We start from the raw sequence: 27670 nt of genomic DNA, 5'->3' as shown, positions 1-27670 counted from the left end.
GCAGGTGAACCAGGTGGCAGGTCACTCCAGAGCTGGGCAGAAACCCAGAGCCCGGGGGTTGGGACTGGATCTAATGCCCTCCGGAAATCTAAGTACCCTACATCCCCCTTCTGCCCCCCCCAATCCTCTCCCCTGTAGTCTCCGTCACTCTGCCCCACAGAATCCAAGTCCTCGCTTCTGCCCCACATCCAGCACGAAAGGGTACTCCTCTCTGCCCCATGGATTCCCTCCCCCCGACCCCCTCACAGCCCCTCCCACACGCCCCTGCACCTCACAGCCCTCCCCACCCTCACACACACACCTGCTCTCTGCCCCATGGCAGCCCTCTCCTCCAGCCCCTCCCACAAACTCCTGCTCTGCCCTATGGCAGCCCCCCCCCACCCCCTCCTGCTGTCTGCCCCAGGGCAGGGCCCCCTGCCCCCCAGTACTCAGAGCTGCTGAATCATGGGCGAGGATTTGATGTGAGGTGTCTGCCCCCAGGAGGATACACACAGGCCCTCCAGTGGCTCACGGAGGCATTTCCCTTCACAGCACCCTGCTGACTCTTCCTCCCTTGCTAGCTACAGCTATGGCCCAGCCAGGGGTCCTGCCTGGCCAGCCCCCCCATTCACCCCACTCCCCCTCCACTGCCCTCTTTTCCCTTGTAATGGAGTGGGGGGAGTGCATGTGTGAGTCAGGCTGGATGTCCCAGGCAAGCAGAGCAGCTCCCAGTGGTTAAGGATGACCGTGGGGCTACAACTGGCAGGTGACACCTCTGCCCTGAACAAAGAGCAGGGAGGAGCTGAGCTGGGTTTTGAATCGGGGGCAGCAGTTAGAGGCTAGGAAAAAGGAGAGCTGGAAGGCAGCCAGCCTGAGGAGGGGGAAAGCTACACCCCAGAGGGGCACCCCTCGGGGTCTTCTCCCCAGAACAGGTTGGAAGGACTGTCTCTGGCTGCTGTGCTGTCGCTTCTGTGAGAAACTGGGCTTCTGTTGTCTAATAAACCTTCTGTTGTACCTGCTGAGTGAGAGTCCACTCCTGCCAGCGGACGGGGTGCAGTGCAGGGGGACCCCTGAACCCCATCACATCCCTCCCCACCCCAGCTCACAGGGCAGCAGTGGCCTGATGACGGCCCCTGCCCCACAGCAACTCCTGTCATCACCTGGGAGCCTGACCCCACTGCTCTGACCTGCTGCCATGCACAGTGACTAAGGGGGGACATGTGGGGTGCTCGAAGAGGGGGTACTTGGGACCAGCACAGAACTGGAGAACGGAGCCCCCCGCGCCTGGTGCCTGGCCAACTCCGTTCGGATGGCACAGCCAGGTCTGGCCAGCAGAGAGAGGACCTGGGCCCTGACCAGCTGCTTGGGGCCAGGGAACAGATGGGAGGAGAGCCTGGGCGACCCTGGTTACTAGGCAGAGGACAAACTAGGGGAGGTAAGGGGGCCGGGCTGGAAGTAGGGCGGTGGGAAGGGAGGAGCAGGGCAGGGCAGGGCAGGGCAGAGATCAGCCAGAGCCCACCCGACCGGGGAGTGCGGCACTAGGACGCCAGGCTCTGTGCTGGGTTCAGTGCTCAACAGCCGCCGGCTGAGTCGCTCTGGGCAGGAGAGCCAGGCTGCACCGCTCCCTCAGGGAGCACATTTCTGGGGACACATAGCGAGGGGACTCCCTGAGGGGCCCCCAGCAGAGACTGGCAGCTGGGGCCTTAGAGAGAGGTGCTCCCAGGAGTGAGTGGTCCCCAAGAAGAGGCCCTGGCACTGCAGGGGTTCACCTGGGGACCATACAGGCCAAGCGTGGGCTCGACGTGTGACTTGCTGACAGCTCCCTGGGGAGGCTCTCTCCCGCGCAAGTTACCTCCTAAGGCAGGGCTCTGGCAATCAACTTTATTAGTGCCTAGAACCAACTTTCCAACCCCAGGAACAAGCTCTGGCTGGGGCACCCGCAGAGCCAGGCCCCAGGCGGCCTGGCCCGGCCCGCCCAGGGCGCTCACCCCAGGAAACCAGCCTGAACTGCAGACAACGCAACCAAACCGCAGGTGGGTGCATAACTCCCTGTGAGCAACCGTGCTGGGCAAGGGCTGCTGGCACCTGCTCCCGCCACCTCAGGCGTCCTGCGGGGGAGAGACGGGCCGTGAGGCACGGGGCCCAGCCCAGCAAGGCCGGCACCCAGGTGCTCCGTGGCTGTGCCTGCCTGCCCCCCAGGCTCCTGCGCTCACCTCGATGCCGAGGATGGTGGAGTCGAAGAGGTCCCGGAGCTGCTCACCCTGTGGGGGCATCTGCGGCTGGAGAGACAAAACACCAGGGCCTCAGCACCCCTGTGCCCCAAACACCCTGCTCGAAGGAAGCAGCTAATCTTCAGATCACCCCAGTCCATCTGGGGCTCCCAGATCCCCCTCACCGTGTCCAGGTCCTCCTCCTCGCTGCTTTCCTCCTGGATCACCACCACCTCCTCCTCCTCCATCAGCCGGAGCCTAGCGGACAAAACAAGGCCATGGGGCCTGAAGACTGGGACACAGTGGAGGGGGGGGTTGGGGGGTGCACAGGGGGTGTTTTCCCAAGGGTTTGCAGGCCACGGGGAGTGGCACTCAGCGCCCCAGGGCATTACTGGCTTACAAGGAGGGGCAGAGGGTGTTGGTTGTTGGAAGGACCAGCTCAGAACCCAGCCCCCAGCAACTGGTGCCCAGCAGAGCGGACAGGGGCAGCGCAGCCAGTCCCAGATGGTGGCAGGACCATGGGCTGCGGAGGGAGGACCCGGTTCCCTGCCCAGTGAGTCCCAGCCAGGGGAGCAAAGACAGGAGAAGAGCCCAGGTGGAGAAGAGGGGCCCAGGTGACCCTGCTTACCCGGCAGAGGACAAAGGAGGGGAGGAGCTGCTGGGGGTAATGGGGCCAGGCTGGCAGCAGGGTGGTGGGAGGGGGCTGGGCAGAGATCAGCCAGAGCCCACCTGGTCACAGGGCAGACACAGCCATGCAGTGCTACGGAGGCCAGGCCGACAGGTCCTGTGCTGTGATGGGGTTCAGGGGTCCCCAAGTGCTGCCCCCCAGCCCCAGGCAGGAGGGACTCTCACTCAGCAGGTAGAACGGGAAGTTTGAGGCGACAGAGACCCAGCTCAGCGCAGAGGTGTCAGTACAGCCAGCAGAGACAGTCATTCCAACCCGTCCTGAGGAGAGGAGCCCGAGGGGTGCCCCTCTGGGGTGTAGCTTCCCCCCACACCAGGCCGGCTGCCCTCCAGCTCCCTCTCCCTCAGCTTCCAACTGCTGCCTCCCATTCAAACCCAGCTCGGCTCCTCCCTGCTCTGTGCTCAGGGCAGAGGTGTTACCTGCCAGCCTAGGGTACAGCCCAGGGGTCATCCTTAGCCGCTGGGAGCTGCTCTGTCTGTCACACACATCCAGCCTGAGTCTCACACACCCACCTCGCCCCATCACATGTGCCCAATACCCTCCTCCGTGAGGGTGGCTGTGAATTGCTCTGGACCGGAGAGATGGCCGCACTGCTCCCTCTGGGAGTGGGACCCCAGGGGCCATAGTGAGGGGACTCCCCAGGGGTCCTACGGCAGGGCCAGGCATACTGGGGCTCAGAGGGCAGTCCCAGGAGGCCGAGGGGTTGAACCCCCAGGAGAGAGGGGACCTGAGAAGGGTCAGTCACACAGCAGGGGTTTCCCCTGTGAACTGTATGGGCCTAGTGTGAGCACAAGGGCCCGAGGGGGACACCAGTCACTACTCACCGGTCCATCCTGCTGCGCAGCCCGGTTCTGGAGCGGCTCCAGGGGGTGAGGAACTGCTGCTGCGGGGGTGACTGGCGGGAGCTGAACCAGGGCTGACTGCGGGGTACAGGAGACAGCGGGGTGAGGGCAGGTTAAACCTCCCGTCACCGCTGGCTCTGCCCTGCCCCTGGGCTCACCTCTGCACGAACTCTGACTCAGAGCCCTCCTCGTCCTCGTCCTTATCCTCATCCTGCAGCGGTGCTGGGCTGCCCAGCTGGTGCCCCTGTTTCAGCACCGTGGACGTGAGCATCGGGGTCTCCAGACGGCTGCTCAGCTGGAGGCTGGAATTGTCTCGGCCAGACGAGTCTGCAATGGGGGAGCCAGTCCCGGCCACTGAGTTGCTCCCTGCCCCCTCCTCCCTGCTATCCCCAGGCACTGCTGGTATCCCCCACCCCCGCCCGCCTGCTGCCCTCAGCCTCCCAGCCCGGGGGCTCCCCACCCACCTGCCGCCCGCCGCCCTCAGCCCAGGGCCCCCTGCCCACCCCGCCATGCCCATCCCAGCCCAGGGCTCTCCCCCTTCCCCCCAGGTCTGCCAGTGACCCTGGGTCCTTCCTGCCAGCCCAGCTGTGACAGACGGCCCAGGCCCAACAGGCAGTGGGGGCAGCCTGGCTCCCTGGAGAGAACTGTCCCACCCATACTCAGAAGCTGCTGGCTGGAGCGTGGGGGGCCCACAGGCGACTCCCCAGGCACAGCCCCTCAGGTGTGACGGCCGGTCCCCAGCACCTCCCTCGGGACACAGGACTCCCTCTGTTCTGCCCCTTTCCCCAGCCCCAGCCTGTCCAATGAGAGCCCCCGGGGAGGGGAGGGGAGCTGAGCTAGGCAGGGACTACCCCTGGGGACAGCCCACACATGCAGGTTCCACGGCCCCTCACCATCCAGACGCCTCCTCTTGGCTGTGGCACTGGGCCTCCGTTGGGGCCGGGGGGCAGTGCTGTGGCTGGCGTCTGAGGCACTCTCCTCCAGGGGGCTCAGCGAGCGGCGATAGGTCACAAGGGGCGGCCAGGGCTCCTGGTGCTGCTGTGGGGACAGCCTGGCCTGGCAGGTCTGCTCCAGGTAAGACAGGCTGCGGGACAGGTGCAGCCTTAAAGAAATCCCCTGGGCTCAGCTCCCCGGCAGGCCCAGCCCTGCACCCCACTACTCCCCCTCCCACTCTGTGCGCTGAGCACCTCCCCCATTCCCACCCCAGCCTGGAGAGCCCTGGGCACCCACAGCAGCTTCTTGTCCGGGTGCAGCAGGCGGGGGGAGAACTCGCTCAGCACCTCCAGGAAGGGCAGGTTGAGGGGCCCCAGCTCCGAGCCAGAGGGCGCTGGCTCCTGCAAGGCAAAATGGATCCCAGCCCTGGGGGGAGGGAGGGAGAGAGAGAGTGAAGGGGAGGGGCAGGAGCCCAGACTCCACACAGCACATGCCCCCACTTCTGCACCCAGCCCCTCTCACTTGTGCAGCGCCACCAGCGCCTGGCGGTTGTGCTGCTGGTGCAGGCCGAAGAGCAGGGAGAAGCGCCGTGCCAGGTCCCGGATCTCCAGGAAGGCCCTGCTGGCACTGGCGCCTGGGCCCTGCTGCAGCAGCAGCTCTGTCAGCAGCTGTGGTGGATGGGGAAGAAAGCAAGAGTGAGAGTGAGAGGGAGAGCTCAGTGGAGCCCCCGGCCCCACCCAACCCCCTGTACCTGCTGCAGGCTGAGGAGGAGGGTGCGGGCCCATTCCGCCCGGTTGATCTGCCGGGCCCGGCTCAGCGTCTCCTTGATGATGTCCCCATAGTCCTTGTAGAACTGGGGAGGGAAAGCAAGGCAGTGGGGGCTGCCGGGGAGGAGCAGGCTGGGAGCTCGCCAGGCAAGGCTGGGCCCTGTGTCCCGCTCGGCTCGCCACAGCCTGGCCGAAGGGGCCAGACCCAGCCAGTGCTGGGCCCCCACGCTGGCTCGCTCTCCAGCCTCCCTGGGGCCTGAGGCCCAGGTGCGAGATGACAGGCGGGGGACACACAGACTATCTAAGTCCCCTGCTGGAATGGCTCCGGGAGTGGCTGCTCCTGGTTTCCCATGCTGCTGGTGGCGGCCCTGCCTGGAGCGCCGGAGGGAGCTGCTCGTTGCGGGGACCAGTGCTCTGTGGGACTGGCCTGGTGCCTTACCACAGAGGACCCCCGCCCTGAGCGGCCAGCAGCCCGGGTCTGGCTCTCAGCGGCAGCTGGAACGACCCCCGGCGGTGTTAAAGCATTGCCCCAGGCCCCACCTTGACATAGTGCTTGAAGACATCTGAGGCAGCGTTGAGCTCCAGCACGTTGTAGAGGATGAGTTTGCAGAACCCGGCCAGCAGGTTCCGTCGCTGGTGCAGCCTCTCGATCATCCCCTCGCTGTCCTCTTCATCTGCGGGGACAGGGAGGGGTTGGCCTCAGCCCCACAGCTTGATGTCCCTGTGGACCCCGCCCCCCCCGCCAGCCAGCCTGACACCCCTGGGCAAGCACGCACCGCTGCCTGCCGCCTCGGCGTGGTTGAAGACGTGGTCCATGAGGAATCCGGCCAGCTGGGACTGCAGGGCCACCTCAGGCTGGTACACCAGCAGCTCCAGGGCCTCCCGCTCACCCCGAGCCAGCTGTGGGCTGAACACCAGCAGCAGGTCACTCAGCAGCACAAAGGCCTGGGGAGAGCGGCAGAATGAGCACCCGGCAAAGCCCCATCCCGCCTGCCTCAGCTCCCCCACCTCACCTGCTCCTGGACACCGGCATCCACGTCCGACAGGCAGCTCTGGCACAGGGAGCAGAAGGAGGCGACTTTGCGCTTCAGGGCCAGCAGCTGCCTCTGGGATGAAGCAGAGCAGGCTGTGAGGGGCTGGGGCTGACCCCACGCTGCCCTTTTCGGCTGTGCCTCTCCACTGGCCTCACCTGCTCGGGGACGGTGCTGGAGACTCCAGCCAGCTCCCAGAGAAGGCTGAAGTGGAGACAGGTCATGGTGGGGATGACCACCTGCAAGGCGAGCCCAGAGTGAGGCCCGTCCCACCACGGGGTTGTTTCTGCCTCCTCTCCCCTCCCCACAGCCCAGCCAGCTCCCCACAAGAGCTGCAGTACCTGCTTGGGGACCTCGCCCGTGTCCACAGCTCGCTGCAGGAGGCGGCTGCAGGGTTCATAGAGCTGCCATGGCGTCAGATCGTGAGCGCTGCAAAGAGAGAGAGAACCATGCACACCGGAGAGCTCGCGCCCGCCGGGTGGGAGGAAATGACCCAGGCCGGGCGGTAATGGGATGGGACGGAATGGGACACCGGCTGCCACTCACTTGTGGAGAGCGGAAATGCGCTTCAGCGTGGCTGCCATGTTGTACACCTCATCTTCATCCAGGTACGAGGCCTGCAGGGGCCCAGATCTCTCAGCACAATGGGCACCTGGTACCACCCTCCTGCAGCCCTCAGCGCCAGGGCAGCCTGCCCAGCCCCATCCTTGTCCTCTGTGATGGGGTTCAGGGGTCCCCAAGCTCTGCCCCCCCGGCCGTAGGCAGGAGTGACTCTCACTCAGCAGGTAGAACAAGAGGTTTATGAGGCAACAGAGGCCCAGCTCAGCACAGAAGTGTCAGTACAGCCGGCAGAGACAGTCATTCCAACCTGTCCTGGGGAGAGCAGTCCGAGGGGTGCCCCTGAGGGGTGCCCCTCTGGGGTGTAGCTTCCCCCTCACCAGGCTGGCTGCCCCCCAGCTCCCTCTCCCCGCAGCTTCTAACTGCCTCTGATTCAAACCCAGCTCAGCGCTCAGGGCAGAGGTGTTACCTGCCAGCCCAGGGTACAGCCCCAGGGGTCATCCTTAGCCTCTGGGAGCCTCTCTGCCCATCACACACACATCCCGCCTGACTCACACATGAACCCCTTGCCCCACTCCATCACACTCTGCTCCCTGAGCGCTAGGGCCCCCACCTCTCATGGACCGGCCCCCTGGCCCCACGCAGGTGCCCTCACTGCCAGCCCTCACCCAGGTACCTGGAGGACCTCTGCCGCGTCCCGCTGGAACTTCTCAGCCAGCGCGTCCACGAGGCGGCTGCGGGCCACATCCACGCGGCGGTAGAAGGCGAACTCCGGGTTGCAGAGCACGTGGAGTGCCTGGGAGGCAGCCTCCAGCACCTCCCGGCCTGCATGCTTCTGCACCACCTCCTGCAGCTGGGCCAGCAGCTGCTCCAAGTACTGTGGGGAGAGCAGCCAGGGTCTGCTGTGGAGCTGGCAGAAAGGCCCCCCACGCTGGGACTCCATGTGCCCTGCCCAGGCAGACCCCCAGCACTGGCTGCCTCACCTCAGCCCTTGCTGGGTGCACAGCGTGCTGCCCAGGGAGCCCCTAAGGGTGCAGCTCATCAGGGCCCCTCTCCCACACCCCACATGCCCTGTTCCCGGGGCCTGCACCTCGCAGGTCCTGGGCTAGCTGATTGGAGACCAGACTCCTGGGTTCTCTCGCTGCACTGGGAGGGTAGTGGGGGCTGGTGGTCAGAGCTGGGGGCCAGGAGCCAGATGTGATGGGGTTCAGGGGTCCCCCTGCACTGCACCCCGTCCGCTGGCAGGAGTGACTCTCACCTCAGCAGGTACAACAGGAGGTTTATTAGGCAACAGATGCCCAGTTTCTCACAGAAGCGACAGTACAGCCGGCAGAGACGGTCCTTCCAACCCGTCCTGGGGAGAGGAGCCCGAGGGGTGACCCTCTGGGATGTAGCTTTCCACCTCAGGCTGGCTGCCTTCCAGCTCCTCTTCCCCTAGTCTCTAACTGCTGCCCCATTCAAAAACCCAGCTCGGCTCCTCCCTCCTCTTTGTTCAGGGCAGAGGTGTTACCTGCCAGTTGTAGCCCCAGGGTCATCCTTAGCCACTGGGATCTGCTGCTTGCCTCAGACATCCAGCCTGACTCACACAGGCACTCCCCCCACTCCATCACACCAGAACTCCTGGGTTCTCTCCCCAGCACTGGGAGGGCAGTGGGGGCCGGTGGTCAGAGCTGGGGGCCAGGAGCCAGGACTCCTGGGTTCTCTCCCTGGCATTGGGAGGGCAGTGGGGGCTGGGAGTCAGGATTCCGAGCCCTCCATCTGTACCTTCTCCATCCGCGCGCTGCTGAAGAGGCGGAGGGCGAAGTACTGTGGAGCCTGGAGCAGGAGCGCCATCTTCTCTGCATCAGCTGAGAACTAGGAGCAGAGCAAGAATCATCCAGGCAGGGAGGCAGCCAGACACGCCCACACGTACCACTTAGCGGTGAATACCGCCATGAGGCTGGGTGCCCAAGGAGGCCAGTCTTGGGGTTCCTCCCTAGTGGCAGGTGAAGAGCAGAGGTGGGAGACCCCCACCCTTCCTCCTCCCCCAGCCCCAGTTACCTTGGCCAGCAGCTGGGGCAGCAACGGGATGAGGTAGTGAGAGAGTTTCTCCCTGTCATCCTCCCGGGCCTTCCGCTCGCGTGCCGAGAGCACCTATAGCAGGGAAGGGCGCCGTGAGAGCCAGGCTGTGGCACAGCACCCAGCTCGGGGCCCCTGGGGCAGCGGGGAGCAAGGGGGACTACCTGCCCGGCCATGGGGACCCGGGGCTCAGAGCTGCTCAGTCCCCGGGCTCCCTCCCTTCTCTGGGGCACACGTACCTTCTTCGCAGGGCCCCTGCCTGGGGGCGGCCGCCCCTCTGCAGCCTGGCGCATGCTGGACACCAGGATCTCAATCAGGGCATTTTCCTGCTGGTCACCCCAGCCTGCTGGGGAAGAGGGATCAGCTGGCAGGGGAGAACCTGAGGCGGCCACGGCCCCCAGCCCCAGCCTCCCCTCCGCACTCACCCTCCTCGGGGGGGTTCCCCAGCAGCAGCTGGGTCAGCCCCTCCCAGTCCTTCAGCAGTGGGGCTGCACAGTCCCACAGGCTGTCCACCAGGTACGCCGCGTGCTCATGGAGCTAGAGGAGGGAAGCAGGTGAGAGCAGCCCATGCACAGCCCCTGCTCCTCCCAGAGCAGCCCGCGCGCCCCTCACCTCGCTCTCGATGAAGAACGTGAGCAGCAGGCGGAAGAAATCGCTGCTCCCCACGTGGCGCCCCTTCTCTTTCCCAGCGTCCCAGTCCTGGTCAAACTGCCTGCGACCACACGGTACTTAGGGGGGAACAGCCCAGGTACCTGGGCTCTCAGCTGGCTCCAGGAGGGGACTCAGAGCTGGTGGGGGGTGGGGCTTAGAACCCAGGTGTCTGGGATCCATCAGAGATCAGTGGGGAGTAGGGGCTCTTAGGTCAGCTGAGTGGGACTGGGAGCCAGGACTCCTGGGTTCTCTCCCCAGTGGTAGGAGGGCAGTGGGGGCTGGTGGTTAGAGCAGGGAGCCAGGATTCCTGGGTTCTATCCCCGGTGCTGGGAGCCAGGACTCCTCTGGCAGCACTGGGAACAGAGCAGGGCCTAGGGGCGCTGGCAGCTGGGTGGGAATCTCCTCTCCTGCAAGAAGCACAGGCTCAAAGACAAGTGAAGAGGAGGGGGGCAGTGAACCCCACTGAGCAAGGTGGTTCTGGGGGGAGGAGCTCATGCCCCTTTGGTGGAAGGTGTCTCTTCCTTGGGACCCCCAGACCCCCTACTGGTGGTGCTGTGATGCTGGTTCACTCACTTCCTGTACAGGAACTCCCCGGCAGCAGCAGCCAGCGGCCGGTTGGCAGCATATACCACAGGGTAGATGGCCTCGCAGTCCTCATCTGTCAGCATCTCCTCCATGTTCCTGCACATGGAGGGGGTGTCAGCCAGCCTCCAGCTGCCCCACAGGGCTCCTCACCTGTCCCTCCACCGGCCCAGCCCCTGTGGTGCCCAGCTCCGTACTCACTGCAAGATCAGCGTCAGCAGCTTTATGGCCTCCACGCCCACGTCTGGCTCTTTGTCCAGCACCATGGCCACCATGCGCCCCTGGGAGCCACAGAACACAGCGTCACTCATGGCGGGGGCGGCAGGCTGTGAGTGTCATAGGCCAGAGTTGGCTGGGCACGGGGTGCTGCGGGGAGACGGGAGGGCTCCCCAAGTGTCACAGCCCAGGGTTGGCTGGGCATGAGGTGCTGCAGGGGGACAGAGGGCTCCCTGGGTGTCACAGGACAGTGTTGGCTGGGCATAGGGTGGCCAAGGGCTCCCTGGGTGTCACAGGACTCTCTGGGCGGGGGTTCTGTGGGACAGTGCTTCCCTGGCAAGCTGGTGGGTGGCACAGCAGGTCCCATGGGTGGTGCTGGGCCCCGGCGGGAGCCAGACCACAGGGCAAGGCAAAAGCTCACCTTAAAGCGGGTGGTGAAGAGCTCCATGCGGGCAGCCATCTCCCGGCTGCGGTACAGGCCCTGCAGGGCCTTCAGGCACTTGAGCCGCACGTCCCGCTGCTGCGGAGAACGGAGAGGCTGAGTGCCGGAAGGGCCCTGCCCCACATGTCTCCCTAGGCCCGAGGTGCATGCCCAGCTCTGCCCACCTTGTCATGCAGGGTCCAGCCAATGTACTTGAGGTACCCATCGGTCAGGAAGGAGGCGCTGTAGCTCTGCATCCAGTTCCCCATCTCCTCAATGCAGATGGCCCGGATCTCCGGCACCAAGTCCCTGGGGATCACGACACACAGCGTGCCCACGCCGCCACTGCCCCGTCCACACCAGGTTGGGCCCTGTGCTGCTGCGAGGCTGGCATGAGGGCCCCACAGCCCAACGGGGGCCCACGTGTCCCCAGACACACTGCTGTCCCAGAGACGCCCCACAGCCCAACGGGGGCCCACGTGTCCCCAGACACACACTGCTGTCCCAGTGAGAGCCCACATATCCCCAGACACACACTGCCGTCCCAGGGACAGCCCACACCCCGATGGGAGTCCAGATCTCCCCAAACGCACACTGCTGAGCCAGGGACGCCCCACCAGAGCCCACATGGCCCAGACACACACTACTGTCCCTGCGGCTCCCCACAGCGGAAGGGGAGCCCACACTACTATCCCAGAAACGCCGCACAGGCCAATATGAGCCCACATGTCCCCAGACACACACTGCCGTCCCAGGGACACCCCACAGCCCAATGGCGGGACATGCACCCCAGACGCACACTGCCACCCCAGGGATGCCCCACAGGAGCCCACGCATCCCCAGACGCATGCTGCTGCCCCAGGGACGTCCCGATACGAGCCCACACATCCCCAGACGCACACTTCGTCCTAGGGACACCCCACAGCCCAATGGCAGGACATGCACCCCAGACGCACACTGCCGCCCCAGGGATGCCCCACAGGAGCCCACGCGCCCCCAGATTGTGATGAAGTGGGGGATACCTCTGTGTGTGTGTGTGTGTGTGTGTGTGTGTGTGTGTCACAGAGGGTGTGGGGCTCCTGCTGAGGGTAACCTTGACGACCAGGTAACACCTTTGTACTGCAGACAAAGGAGGAGGTGGAGCCTGAGGGGTTTGAATTGGAACTGGGAGTTGGAAGCAGTTAGTCTTGGCTGAGGGAGAGAGAGACCAAGGAGGGGGCCAGGCCCCAGCTCTGGGGGCCCCTCGGGGCCTCCTCTCCCCAACATGGATTGGACTGGCTGTCTCTGCCGGGTGTACTGACTCCTCTGTACGATGCTGTGTCCTGTCGGCTAATAAACCCGCTGTTTTCCTGCTAAGTGAGAGACTCTCCTGCCTGCGGACAGGGTGCAGAGCTTGGGGGACCCCAGAACCCCATCACACTGGTGTCAAGAGTGGGATGTTCTGCACCGCGAGGATGGAGCATCCAGCAGTAAGTGACCGGGGCCCCGGAAGAAGTGGGGCCTGCGAGACCCAGGTGTGCTGAAGGGCAGTGAGGTGCAGTTCCCCAAGGCGGAGGGGCCTGCGGCCGAACCCAAGCAACTGCGGTTGTGGTCCTCAAGAGGGGGTGTCACACCCGAGGAGGGGTTACTCCTGGGAATCTGTTGGAGTCGGTCCCAGAAGGTGGAGGGGCCGAGAGCCCAACCCCCAGGAACAAGCGACCCCTGAGGAGACTGATGCTGAATGAGTCCTTCCCAAGACAGGGTGCTCATGGTCCCTGAGAGCGGGTGTCACACTGAAGAAGGGGTTCCGCTGGGAGTCTGTTGGAGTCGGTCCCAGAGGGCAGAGGGGCCTACGGTCTAACCCCGGGCAGCTTGTGACCCGCAAGGAGCCTGGCACACTGAAGGGATTCTTCCAGGAAGCGTGGGGTGCAGAGGGCATCAGCCTGAGAGCCTGCAACCACGCTGAGCAACTCCGCTGTGAAGTGGCAGCACCTGGAAACTGAATCAAGATTAAAGAAGCTTGACAAGGCAGCGTGGATGTGCAGTGGCAGAGCTGAGGGTTAAAGGAAAATCCTGCAGAGGTGAGCCCGGATTGGGGCAGGGAACCCTGGACTGCCTGGAGCTCTGAACCGAGTGGCCTGCTGCAGCTCAAGGAGGGAAGGAGCGATTCCAACCCATCATCTACTAGTGGCCAAGACAGACCTGCGAAGAGTTTTCCAGGCCTGGGCCGAGGAAGGTGCCTGTGTGTCTGTGCAGAAAAGCAGCTTGTCCACTGGGAATGGCAAGTTGTCTGTGAGACAAGCTGCTTCACCTTGTGTGTGTGTGGAGACCAGCCGGGGGGCTGGGACAAAGGAGAGAGTGTCTCCCATTGTCTGTCTGTGTTGAACAGCAGCAGCAGCCTGGGGAGAGAGCAGAGCCTGCGTTTGGAAAAGGTGCCAATGAGGAAACTAGCCCATTGTCTGAGGAGGATTCCTCAGCCTAGGGTGGCTGGAGAAGGATCCACCAGAAAAGAGCATTCCAGGTGTGTCTCTGAATCCAGCCATGGGGGCTGGAGCAGAGGGAATGGCTCTGGGATGGGCAGTGGTATCCCTGCTAAGGACACTGGTCCTTGGTGCAAGAAAAGTGCTTCTGGGGAAGTGAATCCTTTGCCTGAGCCTGTGGGGGCTCGAGATGGAGCCAAGATCCCAGAGCTGGATCTGAGGGCAGCTGAAGCCCAGATGGGAAGTGGGCCTACCTCTGTCTCTCAGGGGGAATGATGCTTTAACTCGGTCTGATCCAGTTAGTATCATCAGGGAATCCCAGAGACCAGACGATTCTGGTACTTGTTCTTTGCCTGATGATGAGGTGTTATTGGGAGGGGGTGAGAGGACTCTGTCCTACCAGAGTCATCCTCTCGCCAGGACACAAGAACAGACGGGCAATGGAGTTATGCTGACTGATGAAGATAAAGGAGCTGGTAGCAGAAGGGAGGAAAGGGATCCTAACCTTCTGTCCGGTGGTACTGGCTGTCTGCCTGCAGGGGGATTACGTGGGAATCTGCCTAATGGGCCAGAAGTGATCCTGGGTGTAGGTGAAACCCAGGAGCTGGTTGTGGCTCAAGGGAGCAGTGCCCCTGTGGAGGCAGACAGGGGTGAGTTGTTGTTTTGGGGAAGCTCTTAAGGAAGAGAATTTCCCTGAAACTTTTCCTGACCCATCTGTGGGGACTGCAGAAAATGGGAGTGAGGTGAAGGAAAGTGAACAGGAAAGGTGCTTGTCTGTAAGAGCCAGAGCAGCCCTTTGCCTGGGGAGAAGTTTGTTTCAGCTCCTGATGGCCAGGACCTGCCTGAGTATGAAACCACTGGCTGTGCTCTGGAAGGGTCCAAAGCAGGCAGTGTAAAAGTTTCTCAGGAATTGGAAGTTGGTGCAAGTAAAGTGAAAACTATCAGGGAATGTGAGCAGCTCTGTGAGAACCAAATAAAACAGCTGCACAGTCAGTCTCTGTAGGATGCAGGAGAGTGCCAGCAATTCCCCATCTCCAGATGGTGGAAACACTTATATTCTTATACTGGACTCCACTTCTGATTCCATGGGGAGGCAGTAGTTGGAGGTGGAAGGACAAAGGAGCTTTGGGCCTGGTGGGCCAGTAAGGGATAAACAGGGATTCCTTCATGTGGATTCTGCGTCTGGGACTCACAAAACAACTCTCAGAAAGCAGTTTGGTCTGCAAATTTCCAGACTGGTGGCGGGGGGGGGGGGGGGCGGCATCTCCCTGAGATCATCAATGGCCCAGCTCTTGTTAGAAGAGAGGGCACAGCCAGAGAGATCAAATTTCCACCCCAGGGGGCAAGAGAGAAGATTAGAACTTGATGGTGCTAAGAAAGGCCTCAGCCATTTATCCCCAAAATACCAGATTCTCAAGGAGGTTACACAAAAGTTGTGGTCTACCAAAGAGCAACGTAAATGTACAGTTGCAATGGGTTTGTTCTGTTACTCACACTGACTGCTGTAAACAAGGGGTGCTGCTACCAAAAGCTGTAGAATTGTACCATGCACTGAATGTTTAAAAAGAGCCATGTGACATGATGACATTGATGTAGAAGCATAAATTGTATGCTAAAGGAGTCTGTAACTCTGAAATGTCACCATTGTTCCCTGTAACTAGTCTTGCAACCTCTGACATGAGAAGGAACATTCCAAACCTATTGTGTGGCATGGAAGGGGAAACTGAGGCACACAGCCATTGTGGTGGTCTGGCTAAATGCCAAGGATGGAAGCATTTGTACCTTCCGTTACTGGACTGTAACTGAATTCCAGACATTGGCTGGAGCAGCTGTATGGACTGGTGGTCAGATGGGGCAGGACCCAGACCACAAAAGACCTGTTTGATCTGTTGGTGCTGCAGCGAGACCAACCAACCCAAGGGAACTAAAGGAACTTGCCCGGCTGCATCACATGAAAAGGGCCAAGACCAAGCTCCTGACTTGGAGCCTCCCCCAGCAGGACTATGATGTGGAGGTGGTGCACATCGAGGGGAGAATAGAGGGTACAGCCAATGCCCTGTCAGAAGGGGAGAGCCCCGAACTTCCCCAGGTCACCAGCTGAGGGACCCCGCTCAGTTCGGTCTGGAAGGGGGGGGGGGGGAGAGAAGAGAGACAGAGACAGAGACAGAGAGACAGAGAGAGACAGAGAGAGACAGAGAGACAGAGAGAGACAGAGAGAGAGAGACAGAGAGAGAGAGAGAGAGAGAGAGAGAGTGTGTGTGTGTGTGGCTGGCTCACAGAGGGTGTGGGGCTCCTGCTGAGGGTAACCTTGACGACCAGGTAACACCTTTGTACTGCAGACAAAGGAGGAGGTGGAGCCTGAGGGGTTTGAATTGGAACTGGGAGTTGGAAGCAGTTAGTCTGGGCTGAGGGAGAGAGAGAGACCAAGGAGGGGGCCAGGCCCCGGCTCTGGGGCCCCTCGGGGCCTCCTCTCCCCAACATGGATTGGACTGGCTGTCTCTGCCTGCTGTACTGACTCCTCTGTACGATGCTGTGTCCTGTCGGCTAATAAACCTGCTGTTTTCCTGCTGAGTGAGAGACTCTCCTGCCTGCGGACAGGGTGCAGAGCTTGGGGGACCCCAGAACCCCATCACACAGATGCACGCTGCTGTCCCAGACGCACACTGCTGTCCCGGGGCACGCCGATACGAGCCCACACGTCCCAGACGCACACTGCTGTCCCAGGGACACCAAACAGCCAGATACAAGCTCACACACACCAGATGCATGCTACTAGCCCAGGGACACCCCAGACACACGCTGCTAGTCCAAGGCCACCCCACAGCCCGGTACGGGCCCCCACACCCCAGACGCACGCTCCTAGCCCAGGGACAGCCCACAGCCCGGGACGAGCCCACACACCCCAGACGCACGCTGCTAGCCCGGGGGAACCCCAATACGACCCCAGGCGTCCCCAGACGCACGCTGCTAGCCCGGGGGAACCCCGATACGAGCCCACACACCCCAGATGCACGCTGCTGTCCCAGATGCATCCCAGGCGTACATGGCTGTCCCAGGGGCACCCCACTATGAGCCCACGCATCCCAGGCGTACACGGCCATCCCAGGGGCACCCCACAACCAGATACAAGCCCACACACCCCAGATGCACGCTACTAGCCCAGGGCCAGCCCACAGCCTGATACGGGCACCCACACCCCAGACGCACGCTGCTAGCCCGGGGGAACCCCACAGCCCGATACGACCCCAGGCGTCCCCAGACGCACGCTGCTAGCCTGGGGGAACCCCACAGCCTGATACAGGCCCACACACCCCAGACGCACGCTGCTAGCTCAGGGCCACCCCACAGCCCGACACGAGCCCACGCGACCCCAGACGCACACTGCTGCCCCAGGGACGCCCCACAGCCCGACACGAGCCCACAGCCCCCACAGCCCGATCCGGGGCCACAGCCCGCAGGCGCACACTGCTAGCCTGGGGAGACCCCACGTGTCCCCAGACGCATGCTGCTAGCCCGGGGGAACCCCACAGCCTAACATGGGCCCACACACCCCAGACGCACGCTGCTAGCCCGAGGGGACCCCACAGCCCAACACGAGCCCACACGACCCCAGACGCACGCTGCTGCCCCAGGGCCACCCCACAGCCCGACACGAGCCCACACGACCCCAGACGCACGCTGCTGCCCCAGGATCGCCCACACCCCCCAGGCACACGCTGCTAGCCCGGGGCCGCCCCACAGCCCAGCCCGGGGCCACACCCCCCAGGTGCACGCTGCTAGCCCAGGGGAGGCGCACGCGTCCCCAGGCGCACGCTGCTAGCCTGGGGGGACCCCACAGCCCGACACGAGCCCACGTGACCCCAGGCGCATGCTGCTAGCCCGGGGGGACCCCACAGCCCGACACGAGCCCACGTGACCCCAGGCGCATGCTGCTAGCCCGGGGGGGGGCACACAGCCCGACACGGGCCCGCGCACACTACGGGCCCGCCCCACAGCCTGATACGAGCCCACACCCCCCAGGCGCACGCTGCTAGCCCAGGCGCACCCCACAGCCTGATACGAGCCCACACCCCCCAGGTGCACGCTGCTAGCCCGGGGGGACCCCACGCGTCCCCAGGCGCACGCTGCTAGCCCGGGGCTGCCCCACAGCCTGATACGAGCCCACACCCCCCAGGCGCACGCTGCTAGCTCAGGGCCGCCCCACAGCCCGACATGAGCCCATGCGACCTCAGACGCACGCTGCTGCCCCAGGGCCGCCCCACAGCCCGACAAGCCCACGCGACCCCAGACGCACGCTGCCGCCCCGGGGACTCCCCAGACGCACGCTGCTAGCTCAGGGACGCCCCACAGCCCGACACGAGCCCACGTGACCCCAGACGCACGTCCAACTAAGAGGAGGGAGGAGCCGAGCTGGGTTTTTGAATCGGGGAAATGGCAGTTAGAGGGGGAGGGGGAAGAGAGGGAAGGGGGAAAGCTACACCCCAGAGGGGCACCCCTCGGGGTCTTCTCCCCAGGACGGGTTGGAAGGACTGTCTCTGCCGGCTGTACTGTCGCTTCTGTGAGAAACTGGGCATCTGTTGCCTAATAAACCTCCTGTTGTACCTGTTGAGTGAGAGTCACTCCTGCCAGCGGACGGGGTGCAGTGCAGGGGGACCCCTGAACCCCATCACAGCCCCACAGCCCGATGGGAGCCCACACGTGCCCAGGCGCACACTGCCGTCCCAGGGTCACCCCACAAGAGCCCACACGTGCCCAGGCGCACTCTGCCGTCCCAGGGACACCCCACAAGAGCCCCACATCACCATGGGAGCCCTCATGTGCCCCAGTCCATCTTCCCCCCCCCCACAGTTGCTGCTCATAACACCCCCGCCCCAGGAGGGCATGTCCCCGCTGACTGGACTCCCTGCCTCACCTGTAGCGATGCACAAAGACCCCCTTGAAGATGGCGTTCATCATGTTCTCAATCTCCTCCTGCTGTTCCTGGAGCTGAGGGACAGAGGTGAGCCCCACCATCCCTGCCAGCCCAGTCCCCCTGGTGCCGCCTACCCCCCACACCCTTCCCCAGGCCAGCCCCTCCAGCACTATCCACTCCCCCATGGCCTCCTGCACTACCACCTCCCATGGCCCCTGCCAGCACCACCCCTCCACCCCAGTCCATCCCAGCCCCGCCCCACCGCCCAGCCCCCACCCCACCCCTCCAGCGCCACCCCCTCACCCCATAGCCCAGCACCACCCCCCTGGCACCACCCCCTCATCCCATGGCCCCACTCACCTCCTTGCGCTTGGCCAGGAGGGCCTCCAACTTCTCAGTGGCCCTGCGGCCAGGCCCCTTGCTCCTCTCGGCCTCGTACTGTCGCTGGTTGTTGTCCTTGTGCAGGCTCACACCCAATGCCACTCTCACCAGCGCCGTCATCAGCTTCATGGCTGGCAGAGCCAGGAGTGAGCTGGGGGGCTCTGCAAGGGCCCCTGCCCACTACGGAGCAGCCTCCAGGAGGGCCCTGAGGCATCTCCCTCTTCCTCCAGTGCACCAGATCGCTTCCCCAACTCCCCGTGTTGCAGCTCCAGGCCTGCAGCCTCCTGCTTTCCCCAAGCTCAGCTCAGCCCTCCCCCAGGCCTGTCCCCTGTGGGGATTTGCCCAGCACACAGCACTGTCACACTGCCAGGTCTGTTCAGTCAGGAGAACGCAGTGCCCAGAGCCGAGGACAGTCTAGAGAGATGGGGTTGAGAGGTCCCCAGGCGCTGCACCCTGGCCGCAGGCAGGAGTGACTCTCACTCAGCAGGTAGAACGGGATGTTTATGAGGCGGCAGAGGCCCAGCTCAGCAGTCATTCCAACCCATCCTGGGGAGAGGAGCCTGAGGGGTGCCCCTCTGGGGTGTAGCTTCCCCCTGCACCAGGATGGCTGCCCTCCAGCTCCCCCTCCCCCCCAGCTTCTAACTGCCGCCCCAGAATCAAACCCCGCTCGGCTCCTCCCTCCTCTTTGTTCAGGGCAGAGAAGTTACCTGCCAGCCTAGGTTATAGCCCCAGGGTCATCCTTAGCTGCTCTGCTCATCTCACACACATCCAGCCTGAGTCTCACACATGCACCCCCCACACTCCATCACAGATGGTTAAAGCATGAGCCACTTTGGGCAGCCCAAAGCCCAGCCAGGCTAGAGGGAATCCATGGTCCAAATCTGTCCATCCGGCCACCTGCCTTCCTGGGCAGCCCAGAGTCCAGCCAGGCTGGAGGGAGCACATGGGTCAAACTTTGTCCTTCTGTCCATCCATCCACCTCCCTGGGCCAGGCTCCTCATGAAGGCCCTGCAGCCTTGTTCTGTCAGCCTCCCCCTGAGAGGCAGGAAACCCATCTGCCCTGGGTCCTGCTTTGCTAGGGGCCCATGGCCTGGCAAATGGATCCAGCACCATGTTCTCAGATGTGCCACAGATAGGGGAGCAAAGGCCCCTGACAGCTGGCACACACCCCTCTATCTCCCAGGCTGCCCCAAGAGCAGTCACCCCTCCTCACCACCCCCATCCTGGGCAACGAGGCAACACGGGGGAAAACGGACACAGGCAGCCTCGGAAAAGCACTACAAAATCGCCTCCTGCTTGCCTCTGCCAAGGGGCCGCCGACCCCCAGGAGAAGCCAGGAACCGGCTGCCCAGCCCCTGGCATCTCCCTTCAAATGTCAGCCCATCTTCTGCGCCACAGGAAGAGCGGCCAGGCAGCCTGCGGCAGCTCACGGCCTTGGGATGGGGCTCACCTGCCAGCGTGCTGGTGTGGCGGAAGGCGCGCACCTGCGAATCGGACAGGCCGGTGAGCAGGGAGATGAGGGTGTCCATGAGGAACTCGTCGTAGATGATGCTGTACTGGCAACGTCGCACCAACACGGCTACCAGCTCACAGAAGCCCGCCCGGAACTTGCGCCAGGGCAGGCTGCTCAGCACCAGCGGGTACTCAGCAGAGTCCTGCGGTGGGAAGGCACATGGAGGGGTCACAGTCCCCTCGGCCCCATTTCTCGCCCGGGGTTTCCACCAAAATGACGCACTGGTGGGTCCCGGCCAAACGCCGTCTGCCACAGAGCAAAGCCAACGAGAGACCATGATGTGGGTGCACCTCAGACCCGCCCGGCCCTGCAAGCACCAGGTGGCAGCGTGGGAACCCTCGGGGCTCAGCTGCAGTTAACAATGCCCGGGGAGTGAAAAGCAACCAAGTGGGGGGGCCATGTAGGAGAGAAGGAAGGCAACAGGGCAGGCCATAAGAAGTGGCTCCCAGCCCTGCGTGAGAACCCACTGAGCAGGCAGTGAATTGGTGCAGGCTGAGGGCGAGCCCCTCCTCTCCTCTCCCCCGTACCCTGTGTTGCCAGATCTGAACCTTTAGCTTGTGCCTCGTTCAGTCCACTTCCCTCCCTTTTCCCTGGAGGGCCACTGAGGAACCGCGGGCTTGGGAGTGCTGGCCGGAGGGGAGGCCAGCCGAGGGAGCGCACTGCTTCCATGCAGGCAGCAGACAGGGCACCCTGTGCATGTTCAGAAGCCAAGGGCAGGGCCCCCGCACCTAACTAAGGGAGGGGTGAGAGTTGTGAGCCCGCACTGCCAACCGTTTGGGGAGAGCAGCCCCGTGGGCATTGACAAGGGTTCCTCCGATTGACACCAGTACCCCCCACGTGCACCACCGGCGGTTTGGGGAGAGCAGCCTCGTGGGCACCGACAAGGGTTCCTCCGATTGACGCCAGTAACACACACACCCCACGCGTGCACCACTGCCTGTTTGGGGAGAACAGCCCTGTGGGCACTGACAAGGGTTTCTCTGACATCAGTATCCCCTGCACTCCTCCCAGGGCTATAACCTGGGCCAGCACCCCCGTGAGCTGCTGCAGCACCACCCACTGAAATCCCCTCCCCACCTCATGCTCCTGGGAGGCCAGCCTGGCCAGCTCCTCCCTGCCCTGCCCCACATGCTGGGCACCTCATCAAACTGCTCTGTCAGCTGCTGGATGATCTCCGAGTTCTGCAGCTTCCTGAACATCTCTGGAGTCACTACACCTGCAAGGGAGAGAGTGGGCAGGGGGGCCATGCAATGGCTAGGACCCTGCACTGGGTGCCCCCCAAAGCGGCGTAAACCCACAGATAACCCCAGCCTCTCTCAGCAGGAAAGGGCTCCCAGCCTGCGCCAACAAAAGAGACACTGGGCACAAACCAGAGATGGGGCCAGCGTGCAGCCCGGGGCTGAGCCGCACAGACACCAGGGTGAGCAGGGGACACTCACCTTTGCAGCCACAGGAGCGGATGAAGAAGTTGACGAGCTCCAGGAAGCTGGCTTCCCTGTCCTGCTTGTAGCTCTCCAGCCAGTCATCCACCACGGACTGCATGGGCAGAAGAGGCAAGGGAAGAGATGGAACGGGGGTTACACAGGCACGGGTCGCAGAGGGAGGGCTGCAAGCAGGGCAGAATGGGAAAGTGCTTTACAGGAGAGCTCCCTGGAACAGCTGCAATCCATGGAGTACGATCACCCTGCAAGCCCATTACAGGTCAGGAACAGGGCAGCCCCGTTCACTCAGGACCCTTTGCCAGAGATTAGCGATATTCCACGCGGCCCACATTGAAGCTGGGGGGAAACAAGGACGGAGTTTGCCACAGAGCCCCAGCACTCTTGGCAATCCCATCACGCTGTGTGGCAGGGCCACCCTTGCCTTGGCAACCTGACCCACCACCCCAAATAGGATATCAGAGGGTTCCCCCACTTCCTCACTTTGGGTGTGGGGTTAGTGGCCACCCCCTCAAAGAGGTGTCCCCTGTATCACCCTGTGGGACCAATGAACAGGGAGCCACAATGGCCTCAACTGGAGTGAGAGTGAGGCAGCTTGGACTTCCTCTCTCTGGTGCCGGAGGCTGACCGCACCCCTCCTCTGTCAGCCAAGGGGCAGCAGGTCTAAGAAGGCTCCAGCTCCAGGGGGTGGGTGCAGGCAGGAGAGCCAGGGAACTTTGAGGCTCTAGCCCCCAAATGGGTAACATCCTGGGACGGGGTTTGGGGTCCCTAAGCACTGTACTCCTGTCTGCAGGCAGGAGTGAGTCACCCAGCAGGTAGAACGGGAGGTTTATGAGGCGCCAGAGCCCAGCTCAGCACAGAGGGGTCAGTACAGCCAGCAGAGACAGTCATTCCAACCCGTCCTGGGGAGAGGAGCCCGAGGGGTGCCCCTCTGGGGTGCAGCTTCCCCCCGCGCCAGGCTGGCTGCCCTCCAGCTCCCTCTCCCCCCAGCTTCTCACTGCCGCTCCCATTCAAACCCAGCTCGGCTCCTCCCTGCTCTGTGCTCAGGGCAGAGGTGTTACCTGCCAGCCTAGGGTACAGCCCAGGGGTCATCCTTAGCCACTGGGAGCTGCTCTGCCTGTCACACACACATCCAGCCTGAGTCTCACCCCCCTGCCCCCCAACCCCTCCATCACAGCTGGCAAACCCTGAGGAGTCCATGGCCTCCAATGAGCAGGTCCAAGGTGCCTGGGGCCACAGAGGAGATGGCTCTGCAGCCTGTGTTGCTGATGACTATGCCGAGGGAACAGAGAAGGACCCAACGCAGCGCTGGCATAACGTATGCTGCCTCACGCCCAGGACAGCGAGGGCATGTGTGATGGAGTTCTGGGGTTCCCAAGCTCTGCACCCCATCCACAGTCGAGTGACTCACTCAGCAGGACACCAGTAGGTTTATTAGCTGACAGCGTTGTCTAGGGGAGCTAGTACAGCCGGCAAAAACAGCCAGTCCAATCCATGTTGGGGAGAGGAGGCCCACCCAGCCGCCCAGGCCTGGCCCCCTCCTTGGTCTCTCTCTCAGCCCAGACTCACTGCTTCCCAACTCCCAGTTCCAATTCAAACCCCTCAGGCTCCACCTCCCGCTTTGTCTGCAGCCCAGAGGTGTCACCTGGTTGCCAGGTTACCCCCAGCAGGAGCCCCACAGCCTCTGTGAGGCACTCACACATCTCCCACTACATCACAGCATGCTCTGTTCTCTCCAGGACCAGGAGGTGTCAGACAAGGAGGGCTGTTGGTCTCGGCCGGTAGAGCTCCTGGGAAATCTGTGAGTTTGCTTGTGTGGCTTCCGGCTGGCTGAGGTACTTCTGTGGCTGGTCTGATTTGCCTTAGAGAGAAGGAAATCCCAGCCTGGGACTATGAGTGGCCTCATTTTAAGCCATTTGACCCTGGATCAATTTCCTTAGTTGTGCCCACAAACCCTGTCGTACGACACTGGGACAAAGCTAAAGGGGTCAATTCAGGGCAAATTGCTTGAACTAAGGGCTACTTACAGCCCAAGACTGGGAGTCTGCCACGGTAAGGCACCAAACCAGACATGAAGGGCACTTCCGTTGCCACACTAGCCAGCAGGAAGTCACACAAGCAATTCCCTTGCACGCGCCAGCTTCTCCCATGTCACCAACAGCACCCACCCCCTCCCCCCCCGCCACGTGAGAGATTACAAAAACCCCACAGGTTCTTCCCATCCCGAAGAACCAGACACATTCCCAGGCCAGTTTTACACCTAAGATCTCACACAAAAGAGTTCCGTTCCAATCCAACCCACCTGCTGAAGGTTTATTAACAGGAGGTTAACGCAGAATTGTTAAAGAAACTACATTACATACACCAGTGTAAAATGCCTGGTGCCACCTCTTAAGAGACTGAACAGATTTCTATCTTAAAGGTCTCTGAATATCACCGTCAGGATACATCACCAGTCATTCCACACTCAAGGTCATGGCAGAGAGGATTCTGAAGTGAGAACGAAGATCGAAGTCCAGGGCCTCCTTCCTGTCCTGGCCCACGTGGAGGCAAGGCCACTGTTCTCCTGAGTGAGGGAGTGTGTCACCTTGTCTGTGCACAAGTCAGCCCTTTTGGCAGCCATGCCTCGTGTGCTAGTCTGAACAGCCGCAGCAAAGTCCCTCGGACGTGGGCTGGCACCCATTACAGCCCACTGTCAGTCAAGCACTCAAGTCATTTAACTAGTGACCTTTTCAGCACAGATCACCAAGCCTCCTGTCAGTCTCCCAGAAGCAAAGGTTTCAAGTCCAAACTCAGAGCCACTGCTTGGAACCTCCAACAAAAATGACACGTGCACACGAGCACCGCCAACACCATCTGAATTAGGAGCTTTCAGCAGAGGTCTCACACTGCACAAGATCTGCTGCAAACACACAACAGGGGTTGCAACCACATTTTGCATTTTCATCTCGAATCCAGCCACCTCCCGGAAGCTGACCTCAGCGACTGCAGAGAGCACCTCGGTCGGCAGGCAGGCAAAGGACGGTCTCGAGAGCAGCACCGGAGCCAACGACGGAGCACCTGGGGGCTCTGCCCTCCTGTCCCAAGAAGGTCTGGCGCGACCCACACCCCACGGTCTATGTCCCGGCGTCATGGCCGCGCTGATAGAGAGCCTGGACTCCTCACTGACCGCGCAGGGCAACGAACGGCTCCCAGTGCTCCTGAGCGAGAGCGCCAGAGCCCTGGGCACTCAGTGACCGAGACACAAAGGAGGGCTGCCCTGTGCACAGAGGCCCAGCTGCTACTGATGCTTAGAAAGAACACCCTGGACACCTGGAATAGCCCTGGGAATGAAGGGGACATGGATGCTCCAGGTGGGTAGTGCCTTGTCCAGCCCGCAGTCTCCAAGCTCTCCTGTATGCTCAGCCTCATCTTTAGGAGCAGCAGGGGACCTGTACCTCTTTCTTGGTCCTCTTGGCTAGGGACTCGTGCTGAGTCTGAGCACTGGTCTTGGGCAGGGAGGGCAGACTTGGTAGCAGAGCCCCGAGACCAATGACCTGCCCTTTATCCTGCAGGGAGGAAAGGATCTACATACGGGACGCTCCTCAGCCATACGGGCCATCGCTGGTGTGCGAGGGAACCAAGGGAGGAAGCGATCTGGCAGCGCCCTAACACCAGGGGCACTGGAGCCATTCCCCAATGGCTAAAGCTGAGGGAAAACCTTCCCGCAGCAGTGCTTGTAGTGAGCTGAATGGACACATGAACAAGCTCTCCAAGACCCCCACCTAAGCCGGTAGAGAGCACAGACAGCACCTGGAGAGAAAAGACTTCCCATCTGCGTAGAGATTCCTGGAACCACCCCTAGGGCAAGAAACTACACGTAAACGTAAACAGCGACTGTGGTGTGGTAAGCGGCATTTGCATGGTCTGTTGTAATCTGCTCAGTAATTATTGTGCTCCACGGTGGTCCGAAGAGGATGCACCACCACTACGACCCCAGAGTCAGTAACTGTTACCTGGGGAAGCAGGAGTCCGTGCATCTCTCTTTACATAGTGAAAGAGTGAATTTCATGAGCTTATACTGCAGGGCTCTCTACCACGTAAGACAGATTTACTGGGGCTCAGCTCCCCAAGGGGCTGTGTAGCTCACAGTGTATATCTACAGCCTGGGGCTGTGGCCCTGGTCCAGGGTCTGTGTTGCAGCAGGCTAGTGTCTGGCACAACACAACAGTGGTTACAGGGTGCCTGAGCTGGCACAGAAGGCAGGCTCGGGGGGGCCGCTGCACATCACTCAACAGTCCCAGAGGTCCCGACCTATCACAGGGACCTGGCAGACACCCCAACTCAAACAAACAGTGAGCAGAGCAGGGCAGAAAACCCAGGAGTCCTGGCTCCCAGCCATGCCCCCAAACACACACACACAGCTCTAGCCCAACAACCCCACTCCCCACCCACAGCTGGGCACAGAACCCAGGAGTCCTGGCTCCTCACACCCCTTCCCTAACCATCATTCCCACTCCCCAGCCAGGGCCAGAAGCAGGACTCCCAGTGCTACTCCTGTGCAGTGCTGTCGGGAGGGCAAAGCCAGGGAGAGAGGAGGGGCGGTTACCTCCATGGCGCTCTTCGCTAGCCTCACTACCTCGAAGAGGTTGCCAGGCTCAGGGTCCCTCTCAGCGAGGCTATCCCCATCTCTGCTGCTGTCCTGCCGTGGTCGCTTGGCTGCCTGGGGACATGGGAGGGAATGCCACAGGCTGGTGTGTGCAGCCCCCGAGGCAGGCAAGGCTGGGGGTTCCTACCCTGACCTCAATGCAGGGGGGCTGCCCCTGCCTCACTCACTCCAGCTCCATGGCCCAAAGCAGGCTGCAGCAAAGCAGCTGGGCCCAGACTGAGGGGTGGCAGGTAGGGGCGGGAGGTGGTGGGGACAGAGGAGGAGGACAAGGCTGAAGCGCAGGAGGTAGAGGTGAGGGAGCCAGTGGGGATGCTGGGAGGGGAGGTCAGCAAGGGGCAGGCGTACCAGGTTGCGTATAAGGGGGATCCTGGCACCTCGTTTGCTGCCCTTCCGAAGGGTGTCCTCAAAGTCACTGCCTGAGCTGGAGCCACCTCCATCCTCACTGCTGCTAAGGCCCCTGTAAGCAGAGCACATCATCCTGCCCTGACCGCCCACCCAGGCTGCTAGCACAGGGGCTCCCCGAGACCACCCTGTTCCTCTAGCTACGCCCTCACGGCCCCAGGCCTTCCACAAGGGCACCCAGCAAGCCCTGCGCTCTCAGGACTGGCCAGGCACAGAAAGGTGGCACTGGAAAGGGTGGAGGCCAGCGCCCGGCTCTGAGACACGACTACGGGTTACCTAAAGAAGATGGTTTCCCCGGGGTACGCCCGCCCCTGGGAACACAAGGGCACTTGCTGGGGACAGACTACGAGAGCCCCGCTGTGACGGGCCATGCAGCGCAACCCCCTCCTGGCCTGTTCCCCACCTCTGCCTGGAGTCAGGCCCTCGGAGAAGGGCTACGTGGTACAGTGTATGAGTGAGCAACAGGGGCCCCGCCTAGGCAGTCTGACAAGCAGGGATCTCCCCAGCCTTGATTAGTGTCCGCTGGACCACCAGCTCCACAGGTAACATGTCCCAGGCTGAGCCACGCTGCCAGGCAGGGAGGCTTTGTGACTTCTGACCCAAATCTTCCCTGTAGCAGTATCAGCCGCCATGTGCTTGTCCTGGTCCCAGTGCCAAAGGGGAACAAGTCCTCTCCTGCTTGCTTTTCTCTGGACTCCCCAGCTCTCTACACTGATACCTGGCGCTAACTCCTAGGGCCCCCCCGGCCTTCAGCCTTCCCCACAACTGTCCCTGCACCAGGGCCGCCAAGCTGTCCCCACACAGCCTGCACAGTGCCCCACTCACGGCAGATCTGGCGCCACAGGGGCTGGCAAGGAGTCCAGCTCCGCAGCCCCCTGCGGGGCAGAGGGGCTGGAGCCAGTATCTGTGCCCTGTGGCTGTAGCAGGGAGGACTCAGAGCTCGGCGAGGAGCCATGAATGCGAGAGGATTTTCGCAGTAACAT

The 27670-nt window shown here is 62.4% G+C and overlaps 1 protein-coding gene across 1 annotated transcript; it reads right to left on the bottom strand.

Annotated features, from left to right (window-relative positions):
* Window positions 1-1852: 1852 nt before the first annotated feature.
* On the bottom strand, window positions 1853-27670 carry STAG3 (STAG3 cohesin complex component). The gene is made up of 33 exons (XM_074982886.1): window positions 27513-27670; window positions 26631-26742; window positions 26226-26339; window positions 21638-21734; window positions 21338-21414; window positions 20136-20340; window positions 18665-18816; window positions 18305-18378; window positions 11119-11242; window positions 10934-11032; window positions 10498-10577; window positions 10288-10395; window positions 9676-9775; window positions 9489-9600; window positions 9303-9409; window positions 9046-9138; window positions 8770-8859; window positions 7682-7882; window positions 6994-7064; window positions 6789-6876; window positions 6606-6686; window positions 6430-6522; window positions 6193-6361; window positions 5957-6090; window positions 5401-5502; window positions 5172-5317; window positions 4947-5075; window positions 4610-4800; window positions 3875-4043; window positions 3699-3794; window positions 2375-2447; window positions 2193-2258; window positions 1853-2087 (listed from the first exon to the last, which is right to left on the bottom strand). The coding sequence occupies exons 1-33, from the start codon at window positions 27668-27670 to the stop codon at window positions 2079-2081; spliced, it is 3720 nt and encodes a 1239-aa protein (XP_074838987.1). The 3' UTR covers window positions 1853-2078.

Source organism: Carettochelys insculpta, chromosome 34 (genome assembly GCF_033958435.1).
Source record: "Carettochelys insculpta isolate YL-2023 chromosome 34, ASM3395843v1, whole genome shotgun sequence".
NCBI classification, from domain to species: domain Eukaryota; kingdom Metazoa; phylum Chordata; order Testudines; family Carettochelyidae; genus Carettochelys; species Carettochelys insculpta.
This window is presented reverse-complemented; position numbering and strand designations above follow the sequence as displayed.